At 29.6% G+C, this 21,304-nt stretch overlaps 1 protein-coding gene across 1 annotated transcript; it reads left to right on the top strand.

Moving 5' to 3' along the window:
- The first annotated feature begins 12,135 nt into the window (after positions 1 to 12,135).
- LOC113509866 (circadian clock-controlled protein daywake-like) lies at positions 12,136 to 20,931 on the top strand. The gene is made up of 5 exons (XM_031910854.2): positions 12,136 to 12,295; positions 13,239 to 13,476; positions 17,732 to 17,862; positions 18,275 to 18,424; positions 20,719 to 20,931. The coding sequence occupies exons 1-5, from the start codon at positions 12,160 to 12,162 to the stop codon at positions 20,868 to 20,870; spliced, it is 807 nt and encodes a 268-aa protein (XP_031766714.2). The 5' UTR covers positions 12,136 to 12,159; the 3' UTR covers positions 20,871 to 20,931.
- The last annotated feature ends 373 nt before the right edge of the window (positions 20,932 to 21,304 follow it).

Genomic DNA, 21,304 nt, shown 5'->3' on the forward strand with positions numbered 1-21,304 from the left:
AGCATGCATAACTAAGTTAAAAACTTCTGCGTTTCATTTTCGCTTTGTATCGGCAATGAATCTGAGTAGATAGTTATTTAATATCAGACGTAAAAAGTGTTAATTTTTTTTTATTAATCTTAGAGTGGTAAAAAGTCCATGATCCGTCTGATGGAAAGCATTAATCATCATCGATATGAAGAACACCGTGGACGTCATAGAATACACTGTAACATCCGTGACACATCTCATAAGTTGGCATTTCTTTCAAACTTAAACATTGCCATACAAGCGCAGCTGTTTTACGGCAGAAACACGAGTCGGACAGAGGTCATCTAAATCTAAAGTACAACATCGTCATACAGACGAATACTGCACAAAATCTCCATCCGGTAAGGTTAGTTACATAATAATACAATATAATTTCGTTTTATAAATAGTATTACATATTATATTATAATATTATTAGTAGATTGATTAATGGAAATTTAATGAACTTGCTTTCTTTGCCGTTTACGATAATTGTTTCAATTTCATCTGAAAGTCTCTTCAATATAAATATATCGAAGCGAGAGATAATCACCATTACTCAATTACCGATATATAATTATATAATCGATATAGAATTGAGTATTTATCTGTTGATAATAGATAAATAATCTATTACCTACTTAAGATGACCTCCATGAACAAATCCGTCAATTAAAACCGTAACTCGCTAATTTGATCACTCCTTAGCTGTTCAAGTGACAAAATTATATTATAAGCATCATTAAAAATAAATTTGAGTGACGACAAAAAGCCCTTAAAATTGCTTCTCATTATATAAAAGTAACCATCCGTGGCTGTATTTTATTATTTTTAAAACTGTTTTCCTTGTCATTCCTTTTTAACTCCATTATAAATTGCGTTTGCCAATAATATGATTAAAAAGGCAACTTTTCGATGGAGACAATGAATGTCGAAGTTAATCGAAAGCTACAATCAAGAATATTTACGTTTCTACAAAATGTTTCTGTTGACTTTCTTAAGAAATAACTGCAAACAGACATTCGCCTCTTTGTTAAAACTGTACAATAAATTTAGAGCCGAATTTGCAACATCAACACTGCAGAATAACAAATTTGTTAAACTTATTTTATTGTCGCCAAATTAATGACCGATTGAGATAATTCAGTTATTCAATTCTTGTTTGTCAATGTTTTATATAATATTATTCTGCCAGCTGTATCTCACGGCTTTACCTATGATCGTAACGTTATTTTGAAAAACCCGTCACCATCTTCATGAAATAAGTTCTCAAATACACCTATATTTTGACGAAGTTTATATGTCATTAAGAACATAAATTTTAAAATCATGATATGAAATTTAAACTCGGCATATTTGAAGCCAACATAACAAGAGATAAGAACACTGTTTCCTCTTAGAATAAGATTTATTAATGACTTTGTTACTACCAAAGATGGTAAGAAATTTAAATGACATAATTTTGTTTAGCTTGATTTCAATTCATAATGATTGAATTGCGGTCACTTTGAAAGGGCATATTAATTATAAGGTCACTATCAAAACACTGCGTTATCCCATAAATAAGATCAAAGATTATATGATATCTTTTGTAATTACTGACAGCTGCCTTAAAGATACGGTAGCAATATTAATCAATGTCCATCAGATACAATGGCAAGGGTGACAAGACGTTTACCTTATTGCTAACAAGTTTGGAGACTTTAGAACTCGACAAATTGCCTATTCAGGATTTTCGGCACGATTTTTTGTGTTCATAAAACTTTTGGTCACAAAATAAATACGAACTTGGTTTTAAAAATTTAATAAATAAATAAGTGTTTGTCATGTAGCATAGTAAATTTAAAATCTAATTACATATATAATTTTACTTTAAATTTGTTTTTCCATGTGGTCCCGGCATAGGATATACCATCTCTTCCTTTTCCGTGGGTGTGATAAGAGGCGACTAAGGAGGACTAGGTATGGGCAACAGCGTCTTTCTTAAAACTTCCCTAAAGCTAAACTGCGGTTGCCAATCAAGCATGGCAACTACTGGCAAAACCCCTAAGGTGAAGGCTTATATTCAGCGGAGGACAGTTAAAGGCTGATATGATGATGATGATAATGATGAAATGGATGATACTTAAATATATACTACTATACTATATTACTAATTTAGCATATATTTCCCGTTACTTCGTACGCGTGTTTTCAGAAATACGAAAACCAATAAAGGAGACGAAACATATACCAGATATGATATTTAGATCTTCTAAAACACAACTGTGATAACTGCATTTAATTTAGTCTAATATTTTTTTTTTGCGTGATACCTGGACAAACCTACACATAGATGGATAGACAGACAAAATTTCTGGTTGGTCCTAGGGATTCTAAACCCTTATAATATTTTTTCTTAAATATCTTTCATGTCCAGATATCGTCTTGTTATAATTTTATTATATTAGTAATCGTTTATCAATTGTCTAGTCTATACCAATAGTCCAATCGAACAGTACAAGCTTCGCTTAGTTTAGAATTTAATGACGCTGTATGATATGCTCAATACTATTTGTTATCATTTCCCAAGTTTCCCATTTGGAATACCACAGGCATCGTAGTATATTGTGTAAACAATTTTTTATTACAACTTGGATGTTAACACATGAAGGAGGTCATGTACATCATAACTTTATTTCGTATATTATCTTTTTATTTCTATAAAATTTTGACAATTATTACTTCTATACTCGTACATATTGTTAGAAACCGATAATTCCTTTAAATTTTCTCTTTCTTCCCTCTTATTCATACTGAAACACTACAAGTGGCCCTATGTTCCACGCAATGGAAGTATTAGATAGATAGATAATCTTTTTTGTTTCCTCCAAAAGATTACAATAGTAAACTTATTATAAGTATAAATAATTACAAGAAATAATCACAATGAAAAAACAATGGGCGGCCTTATCGCTAAGAACGATCTCTTCCAGGCAACCTTTGGATGGAGAGGAGTAATTATAAACAATTTGGTGGGAGGCACGAGTATTAGTTTGATAGTTAAAAATTCATTCGCAACATGTACCTTTGTGATAAAAGACTAAAATCTTTAAATAGAAAAATTTGTGTCTTGGTACTGAAGAAAAAGTAGCAGAAGAAATCCGGTAAATTCTTATACTTTCCCTTGATTTTGTTTACTATAAAATACAAAAACAATATAAACACATATAGTTTCACTGTTAGCAAATTAATAATGTTCCATGTTCTTAGATTAAATGCATGATATTAGAAGCATAGTTCAGAAGTTTCAATCCATTGGGGGTCTAATGGGGATCTAAGTAAACAAAAATTCCTTATTCAGATTCCCTCGTTCTTAAGTCCTTGAAACTTTGACCGAAGGGTTATTCTCCTATATTTCCCAGCATATTATATATCAATGTATATTAAAATATAATTTTATTATTGAATAAATTAATGAATATTCTTATATTATAATATCTATATAGTATAATATAATCAGAGTATAATCAGAGGCGTCTGTTAATATTTTGGTGAAAGTAACACTGGACATACTCGTATTTTATCAATTCTATTAAGATTCAAGATAACAAGGGCAAACCTATCGCCTTCTCTCAGATAATTTAACTTATTATCATGTTTCCCATCACAGGTAACACAGAAAGTTTTTGGCATTGACCAGAAATTGAGTAACACCACTCTATCTCGATACTGAATATTGTTATTAGTGTTTTTTTTTAATGGATGATAATGGAATGACGATAACGTCCGCCCGCGCTAATGGTATATACTGGCGGGGCACCAGTAAGGGATGACAGGTGAGAATAAAAAGGCAGATCAGTTAGCCCATCGTAATGAATACACGTGGAATTCAGCACGATAGTTTCCAGGGGGGACCTCGTGGAGGTCTACCTAACAGGATATATTGCAAGCAGTGAGACTGATAGTCCGCATTACTAACAATCCCATCCCCCTCCCCCTGTTATTAGTGGTGCACAGGGTCTAATATTATATAATCTATGACAAGGTAAAGTATATTTTTTGTCATAATCATCAGGGCGAAGTCGGGACGGTTGCTAATAAATCATATTTTAATATGGTTAAAATTGGAGTTCAAAGTGTCAACACCAATTTTGTCCCCTTGTCGAAGAAGCATGACAATTTAATCGAGAAAGGTTTGATTTCCCCATGAGAATCGAGGGTCTTATTGTTCACTCAAGTGGCATAGCCGTAATTTACAGAACGACCGCTCCATGAACAAGTTTCAACATTAAGTTACCCTAAGAAATCACGTTAACCACATAGTACAAGTTCCTTATCTTTGGAAACAAATCTATTTTATCTACTTTAGGGAGAAAAATGTAGCCAATACAGTATTATTAGGTATTTTGTTATTTGTCGATGTTACTTGTTATTTATTTTGATGACATTATATACTCACTACAAGGGTGAGATAGAAATATTTCTTGATTTTAATTAGATCAAAAAGTTAAAAATATTTATTATTATATCAACTTAATTATAATGATATTATCAACTATGTAGAATAATATAGAATAGAATAATATAGAATAGAATAATATAGAAGCGTGATGTATGCACAAACACAATATAAATTGTATTATTATATGCATCTATTTCTAGAAAATTTATAAAAATATTTTATAACACAAACATTACTGGATGGTTTGAAATGACTGTAAAATTTGATGGAAATCTAATGCGCGGATGCGTAATTTATATTACATAACTATTTAGACTTATTCTCTAAGGTTATTTGTATATCAATAACAAAATTTACCAACGTTTACAACAAGCTCAGCGTCTTTTACTATATATTTACGTGGTTGTCAAAAAACGGTAAATCATGCGAATTGCCTACATCAGGAGGGTTGCTCCCATTTGTAATAAAAGTCGCCAGTTTTATTTATTTCTATTCAAGTGAATATAAAAAGACAGCTTACTCAAATCGTACTCAAAACCCTTCGACACTAAACTTGTGTTTTGTACGGAAGAATCCTTGGGGACATTGAAGAAAGAGGTGATATAAGGATTTGCTAAATCGAATTTTGCAGTGTAAAGGATTTAATAATAATACAGTGAACTGTTTCTTCGCCAAGAACATTTGCTTGTATATACGAGTGTGTTTGTTTAATGAGGAGATTCGAGTAATCCTAGAATTAAGTACTACATTTAACAACTCAATCTGGATCCCGAGTAAATCTATTAGAGTAATTTGACTAAGATTTTCATGAAAGTGAAGATGTTTCGCTTCCAGTTTTCATTCAAAAAGTCTCTATACATATTTTTAATTGTATTTATCATTATGCTACTACAATATTATTTAAATCATAAAATCTGGAATACAGCATAAAAATACCACAAAATCTCACATTTTACAATAATAATCGTAAATCATAAAAAAGAGTTGGTTGTCCCTTGGCTCTGGTGCCAACGTATAACGTAGGGGTGACATTTTATCATTTTATGTTTTCGTATACCGTTTAGTTGGATGTGTTTGTACAGATCTCAAAAATGTATATTTCTTTATTACATTTACTTTACTAAAGTGCATTGTGTAAGATAAATTAGATTTTGACAACATTTTAGTATTTAGTGATAAATAAATATGACAAATGCTAATCTGCGTATAAGTTTTAATTATTATATGTATACTAGTATAGCTAGCTGTATCTCCCGACTTCGCCAGTGATTGTGTCGTATTTTTGAAGAATCTATAGGTTTCTTCAAAAAATTAGCTATTCAATAAGAATTTAATTCCAGTTTAATTTGAAAAATTATTTTCCAGATACAGGCCATTTAACAAACAAACAATTCCGCTTTATTATATTGGAATTATATATAAATCAATATAGAGTTAATACTAATGGAGTTAGAAACGTAATTACGTAATCGACTGACTTTGGTGTCTCTCTTTTTTTTTTTTGGGGTTTTGCTAGAAGAAACTTCTTACAAAATTAAGTCTTACACATATTAATTTTTATCATGTTTTACCACCATTACAATATATCTTATTTTTATCGTATTATTTGATTATGCAAATGAGTATGTAATAAATAAATGAAATGTAAAAGTAGGCAAAGCAAAGGATATTATAGAAAATTTGTTCATTTGAAATATGAAAGTTTAGTCATAAATGTAAAACAAGTTTTAGGACTAAGAGTGTTGAGTGTTGGCGACATGAAAATGAGAATTTAAATTACTTTGTCTATTATAAAAACATGAACGCGTAATAACTTACTTTTTCTAAAACTATCTCTAATTAGATTAAAAGTTTAACAACAAATATAAAAAATAAGAATCATTAATGTTATTGACGAGGACTAACATTTTAAATTAAACTTCCTATTTTTATACATATTAAAAAGTCATTTGTATGAACACGTCTTTATATCAATGCAATTTCCTTATGTTTCTGATAGTGTAGAACCAACCTATATTTTCTCATTTCAAAATCTGACCTATATAAATCTCAAACTTAGTACATAAACTGCAGAACAAATAAACAAACGTATTACATTGTACTAACTTGAACATAGCCTCTAGCTAAAATAAAGCAAATGTTGAATTTATATTAATACTCGTAAACTATATCGATAATAATGCATGCAAAGTAAATAGACTAAAACAATAAATCTTGATTGCTATAGATGCTACAAATAACGAAATTATAATTACATGCTCGCCGGGTTATTTATGGTTACCATATCAAAACCCCTTATCCTCACCATGCGGCAATAAAACATACAGTTTGTAGATATTATTATGATGAATGTTTTAAACGTGATGAGAATAAAAACTGTGATGTTTTCGATATTTATTTATTGCTTATAGCGTTCCTCCATTACATCGCATGGGTACAAATTGTACATAAAACTATATGTAAAAAAAATCTAAATAACAGTGAAATCTGAATCAAAATTTTTTTGTCTGGTTTCGAAGAAGTAAGTCGATAAGCAGACAAACGCGGTTAACGACTTTTTTTTATTCTATATAAATAATGTATCTTTTTTTCAAGTGCAATAAAGAATATATACAAAGTATTGGATAGAAAATCATTTATCCTGATTGTCTATTAACGGATAGCTGAGCTAACTATTAGGTTTAGAAATTGAAATTTGGAAAATAGGTTATTTTATGGTAAGAAAAGATGTTCAAAAATTATTACATAAAGAAAAACACGAGACCATGCATAGAAACTCACGGGCAATAGCTAATATTTTTCATATATCAAAATTATTATACAAGTCGTTTAATTACAACATAGAAACAGTATCCTTATTACAGTGAAAGAAATTATTCTTATTAGACAAAAATTCTAATAAAAGAGTGATTAGGATTTGGAGAGATAAGGTTAAATAGTATTAAAAATCGCTAATATAAGAAATTAAATTGTCATACCTTCATCTCGAAGAATCATGTTAAGAACTAAAACAAACTATCCACAAACCAAAAGATTATATCATTACAATAATTAAGGCAAATGTATATGCCTTATTAAAAGGAATTATGCGGAGTTAGCGATCTCGTGAGTAAATCTACCATCACACACAGAGACACACACTACGCATAATTAATGCGTACTTTGAGATATACTTGCCATAGTTGTGTACTTGTGATGATATGTGAAAGTTGCTATTTGTGATTTGTGTAATAGTGACAGAATTAATGTCGGCTAAAAATTTAATTTCAGTATTCTTATTTTAAAATGGTAGATGAAGACTTAAACAAATATGGATAGACTGTGTAAAAGAGGGCATGGACAGAATGGGAATGAATGTGGAAATGATTGCGAATAGATATGAAAGAAACAGAAAAATATATTACGCTAATCCTACATAACTGGTATAAGGGCAGGAAAATAATAGTTCTTATTTTAAAACGAATAAAAATTAAATATGTCGATGGGTGACGCAATGATTTATAAAGACATAACATTTAAAATATTTAAATTTACATTCTGAAATAATCTGTAAATAGTATTTAACAAGGTTAAGCCAAGTAAAATTATGCTCTGGAAAAAAAAGAATCTTCTATCATGACGGAATTAATTTAGAACTTATACGGAAGTAAAACATATTGATTACATAAGATCAATAAATATTGAAAAAAGAGAATTGGAGAAAATATCGCAAAATATGGCGTGAATTTATTGGGTACAGAAGAATAACACCTGAGGAATGGCAACGCATGGGGGTATCATGGGCGAAACAATATACTCTGTTATGTCTATGGGCGACGTATAAAAAAAAAACCATTAAGAATATGTTTAAAAACTGAAATAAAAAAGAAAATGCACGCAACATTTATTTTCGTATCGTATTTCTTTATGAAAAGAAGTGACTGTTGTTTTTATATAAGTAGAAACATATAATAATATCTTTGAAAAAGACTAATTGTTGCTAAGCTTTTTATTATGAAACATGATGAATGAGGGTTACAGGCCTGAATGTTTTTAATTAAAACCGCCGTCGCTTTGTAAACTACTCTTGGTCGCATGTTAGATATTGTTAAAATAAATATAAAAGAGACATAGTACCTGCTGGAGATATAAAAAATGTTATATTATTTTTCTAATTACAATTTTTTCTATTTTTAGACATTCACTACGTATTTTAATAAGGTGTGTGATACTAGTATTATGTTATCTGTAATAATACAGTTTATCGTTTCCAAATTGATTAATTAATTATCTTTTATCTTTAATTAATGTTTTAAGGCAATTATTATCAAATTATTTATTTTTTATTTATACTTTTGCACACATTGGAAAATGTCTACAGGGCGGACGTAACGCCTGTTGGCATTCTCTACCAGTCAACCGTTACGCTAAACAGAGAGAGTAAATGGCGGTGAATAGATTTAAAAAAAATGTAAATTGAATAAATATTTACATTATTTAAAATTTAAGTTTAAAACCACACAAATTTATAAATACATTATATATATAACATAATTATATATTTTGTTTTTTATGTTTGTATTAATAAAAAACAAAACATTGTACAGCGGAACATAAGCCTCCCCTTGAGGGGTTTTGCCAATAGTTGCCACACTTGGCAAGTGGGTTGGCAACTTAAGTTAGGCTTTGATAATGTTTTAAGAAGGACGTTGCTGACAATCCCTCGACATTTAAATTTCCTTAGTCGCCTTTTACGATACCCACGGGAAAGGAAGCGGCGGCTTATTTTATGCCGGAACCACACGGTGTAGTGAGTCCTACTATATTGTAATTATTTATATCAACTTAACTCTCGTTTTAACCGCGCTCATGAATAAGGGCTCTCATTGAGTTGGAAATTATTTGGCCATCCCCGAGTTAAAAACTTGAGTAAAACCGACATAATAATAACAAAATTAGTTCTTATTTTTATTGGATGAATATGGGAACGAATTGAAAATTTCTTCCATTTTTTTTTATACAACTTAGAATGGCAAACAAGCTGACGGCGCACCTGATGGAAAGTGGTAACCGTCGTCTATAGACATGAGCAGTACCATGGACATAACAGAGTGTACTGTTTCGCCCATGATACCCCCCATACGTTGCCATCCCTGAGGACTCAGGTGTTATTCCTCTGTACCCTGTAAATTCACGCCATATCCCACCCTTCAAACCGAAACAGAGCCATGCAAACACAACTGCTTCACAGTAGAAACAGGAATGGGACAGAGGTACCCAAGCAATCGACTTTTGTACAAAGTCTCCCTTTACTCCTTACTTTACTGGTACTCCATTAGGAAGACTCATAACAACAAAAATAATTCGAATCCACCGTACAAAAATAGTATTATAAATGTATACAATTAATAAACGAATCTACGTCGTAATCGAATAGGAAAATGCGTCATTGAGGCAACGAAGCAAGATGTTAAGTAATGTATTATAGAAAATAATTTACGTCATAAGATAATATCACGTAATTTGATACTAGAACTATACTTATCTATTTACTACATCTACCAGATAGTTATAAATAACGACATTTCATTATATCTGATCCCTAAATAAAGAAAAAACACCATGCACCTCTCCCATTATTTTGGATAAACACGAAATATTTTATTGCTTTATATATATTTATATATTATTCACACATGTTTGATTACCAAATTTTGTGTAGCAAATTTCACAATAAAAATTAGTACACAAAAGAGTAACTTATAGAATATTTTTATTCCAAATTACATGGGAAAATTCACAGATTACAACAAATAGCACCAATATTCTAATCCGAAAAAAAAAACATAAATATACAGATGTATCATCATCATCATCATCATATCAACCCTTAATCGTCCACTGCTGAATATAAGCCTCCCCTTTGGAGTTTTACCAGTAGCTGCCATGCTTGGCAGGCGGATTGGCAACTGTAGTGAGGCTTTAGAGATATTTTAAGAGGGACGCTGCTGTTCATCCTTCGCCGTCCTTTAGTCGACTTTTATGGGACTACATTGACAAACAGATAGTTTATATCTTAGATTTATTTATACATTATTATTAAATTTTATTCTTGGCTATGTGTTCAAAATTATAAAGTATAGATAAATTTATTTTGGAATGGGTAGACTGAATCTAGTGTTAATGAACTCCTTATACATGATACATAAAAAACTTATAAATATAGAAAATAAAAAGATATTATTCCTAATTTATAATCGTATCTGTATATTAAATTTATTCATATTGTTAATAAAAGAAATGTATAGTTTGATGTTTCACCATAAGACATAAAATTGAGAAATTGAGTTTGCTAAACAAGATGTTAGGTGTTACGAAACTTTAACGACAGAAACCGTTTCGCATCGACGGCTGCAACGCAATGTATTGCTTATATCTATTTTATTTATGAGTCAAAATAAATAACAGAGTAGTGCAGTGGATAACGTGGACATCGACGCAAAATGTTGACTGTAAACGTGTGTGTATTAGAACAACAAGTACAGTTTCCTTAAAAAAAAAACCATGACTTGCAATTAAATTGATTGTAATCAGACTATTCTTAGGTTAAATAATATGAATAACGGGATTTTTTGTCAACAAGTAATTTTTTTTCGAGAAAGAAACGTTACAGTCAATGTACCTATATAGTAGGAGAAATTTAGCCCTCTGGCGAATTCCAGACTGTTTTGAAAACTTTTATTATCTCAACTAAACAAAACACGTTCTATTTAAAATAATTGAAACACGATCATAGTATCATGTAGCAATACATGATCATAGAATACTGTATGAGGATATGCGTGATCATAATTAATTAAAGGCGTGGCCAATTCTAGCTGAGACCATAGTATATCATAAATAATTGAAAATTGCAATAAACTTTTGTTAATTTCCCAAATATATTTATATATTTATAGTCATCCCGTAACGCCAGACAGGCAACAGATCGTCTTTTTTCATAGACTATTATATTTGTAGCTGGTAGCTCATTTGGTATCTGTGATATAGATTTGTTGGATTTTTGAAGCTTTCAATTAGATATTGTCCAGATAAATCTATAAATTGTTGCCATTGTCAAATGCTGCCGTAAAACAATTATAAAATGCGAGAAAAGTGAAATCCTAAATTTAAGTAGAGGTTTCCCTTTTGTTAATTTATTTTGATTTTATACCTTTCTAACTTAGTGATTTCATAAATAAAGTTGAATATTTCGTCATAGGTTCTCCATTATTTTCTGAAAACCCAAAGCGTCCGCCATTAGAGAACTTCCCTCTATGTTACAACTGTATGCTATTTTTTCAATGTCAAATCTTTTTACAATCCTTCTTTACATTTAATTATAATAATGTCATAATTGAAGTAGTTTGTTACCTGATGAAAAAAAAATTAGGAAGTTCACAAGTTCATATGTATCTTTTATATGTACACGGTACCTAGCCTGACATTTTTATTTGAACAAAATGTTAAATTATATACATTTATTGAACTATAAATGATCGAGAAAAAAATATTAATAAACCTTTACAAACCCTCATATATATATATGATACAAAACAGCATATAAATAAGCAAAAAAACACAATTGTTCTCTTGAGATCTATTAAGTACGTCATATGTGCACAATATCTTCAAATGTGTTTCCGTAATTGTAACCATGGAACTGATAATTTCATACTGTATATATAATGATTGAGACCACAATGATATTTACTTGTTGCGAAGACACATTCGTTTGCAGTACTGTGCTGAAACAGATAAATATGTTGTATATTATTTCCTTCAGTATACTGTTGTTAAGCTACGTGTCTGCTGAATCTCTACGTGAGTGGTTTTATTATAAAATATTATAGTGATTATAAAAAAGGATCTTGCGATATAATATTTTTTTTTCATATTCATTTATTCAATAACAACTATACAATTGTGTTTGAAATAAGTTACAATATTTTATAAAATATAATAATGTTAAACTGTTTGTCAAATACACAATTAATAAATTCCTTGAAAGTGTAAAAATATCCTTTTAACAAAATAGATCTAAGCTTATATTTGAGAGTATTAAAACTATCAGTGCTTTTCATATCAGTGGGTAACTTGTTGAATAATCATAATTATGTTTACCAGAGGGAGACTTTGTACAAAATTCGATTGCTTGGGTACCTCTGTCCCATTCGTGTTGCAACCGTGAAGCAGTTGTGTTTGCATGGCTGTGTTTCGGTTTGAAGGGTGGGATATGGCGTGAATTTACAGGATACAGAGGAATAACACATGAGTCCTCAGGAATAGTAACGCATGGGGGTATCATGGGCGAAACAGTATACTCTGTTATGTCCATGGTACTGCTCATGTCTATAGGCGACGGTTACCACTTTCAATCAGGTGGACCGTCAGCTTGTTTGCCATTCTAACTTGTATAAAAAAAAGAAAAAAATGTTGAATAACTAATTTTTTTATAATAATTAAATATAAGCATAAAAATTTTGGAATGATTTGCAGTATAGATTAGTCTTTAAATAGTTTATTAGTCAGTGTTACCAATGTGAGTTTCATCGCGTAAAGTCTTGCGTGATATTAACAATACTTTATAAAATAATACGATCTTTTCAGCAGAGTTCATAAATTTTTGCTCGAGAAATAATCCAAATTTCAAGCTATGTGCCTTAAAGTTTGCTAGAAAATTATGAAAGCAGTGAAAAGAAAATTTTAAAACAAATGATTAATAATAAAAATAATTGTAATTTTTAAAACGATACGATCTTTTCAGCGGAATACATAAATTCCTGTTCGAGAAATGATCCAAATCTGAACGAATGTGCTTTAAAGTCTGCTAAGGATTCATTACAACAATTTTCACGTGGCGATCCAAATAGAAAGTTACCTCCTCTGGATCCATTATATGTATCGGAAATGACCGTTTTCGTTCCTAACCAAAACGGATTTAAATTAGTATTCAAAGAGAATTATTTCCATGGTTTATCAGATATGAAGCTAGAGAACTTGAAGTGAGTATTAAAATCAATTATAATATCATTGTATATATCATTCCCGAAAGGTAATAACATTTTATAATGGTAATAATTATCAACTCTGGACATATTACTCAGCGCCATCTACTTATGTGCTTTTACTTACCAACTGATACAGATATATTTATAAACATATAATACATCGAAAAATGTCCAAATCAATACAAACAACTTACTTGTAAACTTATGATTATGCTTGAAAATAAATACACCTATATAACCCAAGACATTACAAAGTATGACTATAATAAAATTATTCTCTCAGATGCTCATATTGATTGATTTCATTTCCTCAGTTTCACCCACGACTTTAACTGAGGGTCTACCGTGAAATGAAATTCCAAATTCTTTGGACTCAATTTCGTATTTTTGTTGGTACCAAAATTGGCCCAGTAAATGGAGCTTAACATTTTGTCATAAATCCTACCACAATAGTTCAAAAGAACGATATTATAACATTTTTAATATTTTTAAACCCTATGTATTATGTAATATTAACATCAAATTTGTGTTTCGTTCGGTCTCGAAATTTCGGAAAATGTTGCATGGTATTTCTCTATCTTACCGATATAAAAAGAAGCTTGTGTCCCTTTCTATCTTAAATACTAGTGTGCACGGTATGATGATCGAAGCTAATTTCATTATTATAATATTATTAATATTTATTTAGTCGTTAGTACCCAGCAAAAGGCTTCCTCATTTAATTATTCTTTTTCTCTCTTTACTCAACATATCCAAATCTAATTAAACATGCCATCTACGTCATAATCTTCTAGTAGTTTTCAAATGTTTAAATCATTTTATGTAGTTCTTGGAAAGTTTCGAGTTTTATTAATAAAATTTGTAATACCTAGGTAGATACGAGTACTATTCCAAGTTCGCTAATTAGACCTAATTATGTTTAATAACTAGTGTATATTATGTATCATATTAATCAAGTACCCACTAATACTAGATAATTAATTCAACAACATAACTCTGATTTACGCAGTCAGTAATATTTGAAATTAATGAATTAATGTCTTAATTATTTACAAACAAGATATTTTTAACCCAAATTAGAGAATGACTTCAACTGTGTGGTAAGAGACATAGTAAAGTTTGCAAAATAAATTTCACGATATTTTAATTTGTATATATATATATATATATATATATATATATATATATATATATATATATATGTATATGTATATATTTTTGTTTTGTATTTAAATAGTAATTAATATCATAAAAGACATTGTTTATTACTTGATTGTTTATATACGACTGAGTATAAGGAAATTAATTTAATTAAAAGATAAATAATGTAAGATATAATATATTTATCTGTTACATTTTTAATCTTAATGTAAAAATAATTAATACAGAATTTTTAAATGGCTTCAAAAAGAAAAAGGTAGTACTTGTATATGCGTATATAATAAAATAATGGTTCATTATTCTGTTACAATTAAAATATTTTGCACCATAAAAAAATTACCGTTAAACATAAAACCTCTGTATTTTTTTTAGTACGTTAAAAATACTTTGTTTTGTTTATTAATTAGAATGAAAATAAAGATAGATAATACTAATATTATATAATATTTATTATGAAGTAATTACTAAACTCTACTAAATACAACTCAGTAGCAGCTTAAATAATTACACCTAATTATACGTCACTGACGTTCTATTTCTGCATCACTACGGTAACGGATAATCTTTAATTATCCTATCTGAAATTATAAACATGAGCACATTTATTTATTTCAAACTAGCTTTTACCCACGACTTCGAACGTGTAAATTTTGGAGGCAGTAACCATTCCTAGATAGATAGATAGATAATTTATTTGCATTACTTACAGCACAGAAATTACAACATATACTTATATACATAAAAAGCGAAATAACATAAATTATTTAAAAAAAATACATAAAGCCAATTACAATTTTTCGTTTGTGCGTATGCCATAACAATACTTTATGGCCACAACTCAGTTTATTGCTTCGCCCTCAAAAGAGCAAAGCACTGATATTCTGTTGCGGCCAAAGGGAATAAGGTAACAATAAAACAATACCACCAGATTATCCATACAGTTAATAGATAGATATACAGTAAACAGATATGATATATCATCCTAGATGACGTATTAAGATAAAACACACGACTTTTTAAGACCTTTAGAAACAACTATAAAAACGAAATTCAATTTAAAAAAGTAGATTTAGCGTATTTATGGGACAAACATACAGACAGAAAGACAGACAGAGGGACAAACAGAAATCTTATAAAAGCTGAAACAATATTTCAGCTTTTACTGCTCTTATTAAGATCAATCATGTAACGTTTTCTTAAAGATCTCCTATGAATACATCAAATGAAAATATTCAGAATTTGACTAAAGTTTTCATATAATTTTTTTTAGAAATCATTCATTATTATCATCATATCAGCTTTTAACTGTCCACTACTGAACATAAACCTCCCCCTAGAAGGTTTTGCCAGTAGTTGCCATGCTTGGCAGGCGAGTTGACAACCGCAGTTAGGCTTCGGAGATATTGTAAGAGGGACGCTGCTACCTATCTCTAGCCCTTCCTTAATCGCTTCTTACGACACCCGCGGAAAAGAAAGGGGGCCTATTTTATGCCAGGACCACACGGGAATTTTTTTTATAGAATATTTTCTTTGCTAACTGTATTCTTATAGGTATACTATTAATGAACTATGTGCCCGACTAACGACGACGTCATGACTTACGGACAATTAGCTTTGGGCCTTTTAATTACGATAATATTATGACGGAGCCTTAACTTAAAGGGGCCGTTTAAATAATTAGGCACAGCGATGATTCAATAAACACAAAAGGAGTAATGGAGTGAAAAACCTCGTAGTGATCTAGCGGAATTTTCTTCACAGTCGACCGGCAGTTAGGTTGTTTTCTGTATTGTCTAACTTTTACTTAGATACTGCTTATTTTGAAATTTTAAGCCTTTATATGAAATCATAATAAAAATAAAATTACAAAAAAAAAGTTTCAAGACACAGTTATATTGTGACTCTTAATGTGGTAGTTAAAGATTAGCTATTACCGTTGTGAACACAATACACCTGCTTAAGATTCACGAGCATTAAAATAGAGTCCCATATGATAGAGGGCGAGCCTATCACTATCACTCGATTTAATTTGTTTTATTGACGGTATTTTACATCATCTAAGAGATAGATGTAAATTTAAAATGATACACAAGTGTTAGATGTTGCCATAGAAAAAACATTGCATTATCTATGGTGTCGATCAGATTCGAATTTATGACCTTTGGAGTTTAAGTCATTTTCACTGGACCATGCTGATTTCGATTATTTTCATAATACATAAATAATACTTGCTCTCTAATAACCTGAAGTAGAATGATTACGCTCATTTCCTATTCAATACCTATCTAATCGAGAAATCGGGAAATTGAAGCCAAGTACAAGTCTCCGATGTATAATACGTAATAAGGATGGAGAGATGTAGGACTTCAAATCGAGGGCATAAGGTTAAAGTTGGCATAAAGATACCTACATAAATTATTTATTAAAATTTTTAAAAATATCCTTCACGAGTACTTTGCTGTGCAACATAGATAAATTCGATTATGAACTCTATTCCATTTAGAAACAATACGTTATAGAAAAGTGGATATAATCAATTGTGAAAAATGCGATTTGGCATACAATCGTAATAGATATAATACAGAATCGACACGAAGGTAAAACATTTTTAATACTTGTTTTATAAAAATATCGCTGAATTCGAAACATCTTTTTATTTTCGAAGTGATGTCAAAATATTATACTTTAGAAATCTTGCAATATTTTTCTATTTAGTTTACAAGCTGGAAGTTTATAAACTAAATGCTATTCATCATCATCATATCAGCCTTCAACTGTCCACTGCTTAACACAAGCCTTTCCCTTGGGTGGTTATGCCAGTATTTGCGCAGTCAAGCCTTGAAGATGTTTTAAGATGGGCGTTGCTGCCCATCCCTCGCCCTCCCTTAGACGTCTCTTACTTTACCCACGGGAAAGGAAGGGGTGCCTAATTCTATGCCGAGACTATACGGCAAAAAAAAATGCTATTATCTCATCAATAAATTATCTTTTTGTGAGATATCTCAAGATTTTTAGTAATAACGACAGCTCTATTGCTAAGAACAACGATTAACATAATATGACTAATATATTTCTACTGAATTTGCAGATTTGATTTAAATAAAAAAATTATATTCACTGAAGCGATTGTGAATTTGGATGTACATAATAAATATGAACTCAGTGGGAAACTTGTAGCACTTCCTATCACATCTAATGGAGATTCGTCTATAAAACTAAGTAAGTTTACATTTACTTCATTGTCGTAGTAATCCGTCAACTGAATTTTAAATATTTATTTATATTAATAAAATAAATATTATATGTTAAATATTATAAGCAAGTATTTGTTTACAATTATTTATTTTTTCTATTTCCGCTACTATTAGTACGTGTGCAAACACTCGAAGATTGACCACTACTGTTAATATCAAATTGTCATAACCTTCCGTGTTAGCCATCAATCTCCGACTGCCATTTCGTTAACGCATGTTTTGCAGTATTTATAATAAATTCGATAATATTTTATAGTTTATCCATTAAAAACATTAAACTTTGTCAATAATATAAATAATAAAAAAAAACTCTAGGTAAAAACTAAAATGATATTTAAGTTAAATATGAGCCCCTAATTTTTTTTCATGAATTTCAGAAAATACAGCAATACAAATAAGTTTATGGTATGAACACGTGACTGGAGATGATGGGAAGATACATTGGAAAATTGTAAAACACAATATCAAATATGATATAGAAAAAGCTGTTTTCAGACTGGAAAATTTACTTGGTGATAAAGTAATCGGTAAGTTTAAATATTATACATTATTTTAGGTATATCATAAATTTGATACTGATTTTGCTTAATTTATACTTTAAAAAAATGAGTTTATCTTTTATGTTTTGACACAAAAGATGCTAATCTATAACAACAATCTGGTTATTTATTTTATATTTTAATTGTACTAGTATCTTATATTGCTAAATATGTTGCTAATAAGCTCAAAATACGAGAATGGCTAAACTAATACAGCAATTTTTTTTTCCGTTTAAGTCTGAGGAATGTTCTTATAAAGAGAAAAAGTGAAAACGATTGTCAGAAAATACGTAAATACCTTATTTTCTTTTTCTTCATACAAATTATTCCTAGTTGCCAATTCAAACTTCTAATAGCTTTTGACTGAACGACATCTATCGGGACAGATAATCAATAACAAATTTTGAAATGTATTTTTGTAACTTTTTTTTATATTCTGGAAAAATAATCAGAAGCAGAAGAACAAGTATGGTTCATATTCATATTATATATGTAAAACGATATTATATTTCTTAGAACTTAGAGTTCATTTTACCTTATCAAGGTTAAAAGAGAAACCTTCTAGGAAATGTCTTAGATATTTTCCCTTATCTACATCATATTATGTTCTACTTCATAATTCCTTATTTATATTATTAATATTTGAATAGCTGATGTTATCAAGCTCAATGATAATTTTGCCTCTATCCAAAATTCTTTGAAATCTTTTACCCAAAAATACACCGGATGCAACTAATAATCAGCTTGTCATTCACACAAAAACTCTGAATGTTTTGATCATAATATTATAAGCCTGACCTTCATGACACAGGATTTTCCTAGCATAGAGGCCAGAGACATTTACTGTGAATGAATATGTTGTAATTGCATCTGTATATTATGTCTAATTAATTATTATTATCATAAGGAGGTTTATGCGCATAAAAAAATCTTATTAATTTTAGTTAAGTTTGTATGCGAAAACGGTTTTAATAGTAAAATACCATATCGATAGACAACAACAATACAAATAATATTTATAATTACATATATATGAATTCCGTCCGAATAAAGAGTGTCGTTACAACTTTAGTGTTACTAGTGATATATACATTTTCATTTACTAGAAATGTTTTAATTTTGCTATTCGTAATTCTCAAAGACGTGAATGCAAAATTTTGTAGATAGGTGTAGATATCTGTAATTTAATTATATTTAAAATACCAAATATATTTGAGTAAAATTTTGTAGATACAGATATTGCATTATATTTATATATATATATGGTAGACTAAATTTTGTTCTAATTCATGATAGTAAAACCAGAGAAAATAGTTATCACTCAATGGTGACTTGTATTATTTATTTACTTGTAACGTTTATTTACAAAATATTATACCTAGTAGGTAGAATTTTAACAAAATTCTTTTATAGATAACAAAAATTAATTACGAAATAAAATATCTTACAGCTTACAACTTTTAAAATGTAAATAAATAAAAACTTTTTTGCTTCCGAATGCTTTATGGGAGTAACGATGTTTGCTAACAAACCTGCGAGTTCATGATGAATCATCGCCGAGGGCATTTTATGGACACATAACAATAAAACCTTACAATTTATGAGGCGAAAGTGGATAACACGGTTTTATAAATGAATTCGCTTATTTGACAATCTTTAAACGAAAACATCTCCCATCTATGCAACTTTAAGTGATTAATATTAAAAGCAATCTATATCTATTGTCACGAATACTATGTATGTGACTACTAAATTTCGTGACGATTGTTTAACTCGAAAAAGCCTTGAAAAGAAACAAACAAATAAAAAACAATCTTACTTTAATATCTTTAGTTGATATTATAAATGTGAAAGTGCCTTTGTTTGTTTTACCTTAGCACCCTAGCGATTTAACTTTTAACTATGAAATTCGGTATACGCGTACTTACATGGAATGAAAAAGGACGTTAGTTACTTTTTATCTCGGTCAACGAACACGATATTCCGTATTTCACTTGAATTTTGAAATGTCATTGTATATCTTTATGTTTTTAGTATAATAAAGAGTTAAATAAATAAATAATATCAGTCAAATAAGCAAAGTCGCGGGTAAAAGATAGTTTATAAATAATAATAATAATAACTTTATTGCATAACCATGATTGTAACAAACTCAGCACTGGAAATTACAGTAAAAGTAGATACGAATTAATTTGTACATTAATAAGTGTTATTAAAGACATTTGGTAAAAATACAATTATATATATAATTATGACAATACTATTCGTTATTATCCCTTCAGGTGAACAAGTCAATATGCTTTTGAATGAATTATGGCGAGAAATCGTTGCTGACGTCGGTCCTTCTGTCTGCAATTCTCTTATTGAAGCCGTGGTGGAGACCTTGAGTGTGCTTCTTGCTCAAGTGCCGTATGACGAGTTAATGCCAGAATAAAATGTTATGTAAATTGAATCAAATCTAGAATTGTAATAAAAATAGTAAAACAAACATGCAAGTGTGTTTAATTAAAAATTTTACTCTTAAATTAAATATAACAAATAAAAACTTATACTAAATAAGTATTCGTGATTAGAATGAAATAAATATTCAACGAGTTATTTTCAATAACACATTTATTATTGTTATCCAGCACACTTAATCATTACAAGTGAAAATCTAGTTTAATTATTATTATATTTCCTTAAATCCAAATGGAAAGTAAGTGTTATTATCTATGTGTTACTTTAATGCCATCGTATTAATTATCATTTCAACTGTTAACTGTCCCCTGCTGAACATAAAAGTTCCAAATATGAGGAGTTTTGCTAGTAGTTGCCACGCTTGGCAGGTGGGATGGCAACCGCAATTAGACTTTTAGAGATGTCTTA

Source organism: Galleria mellonella, unplaced genomic scaffold, assembly GCF_026898425.1.
Source record: "Galleria mellonella isolate WM207_F2 unplaced genomic scaffold, CSIRO_AGI_GalMel_v1 utg57, whole genome shotgun sequence".
Taxonomy (NCBI): Eukaryota; Metazoa; Arthropoda; class Insecta; order Lepidoptera; family Pyralidae; genus Galleria; species Galleria mellonella.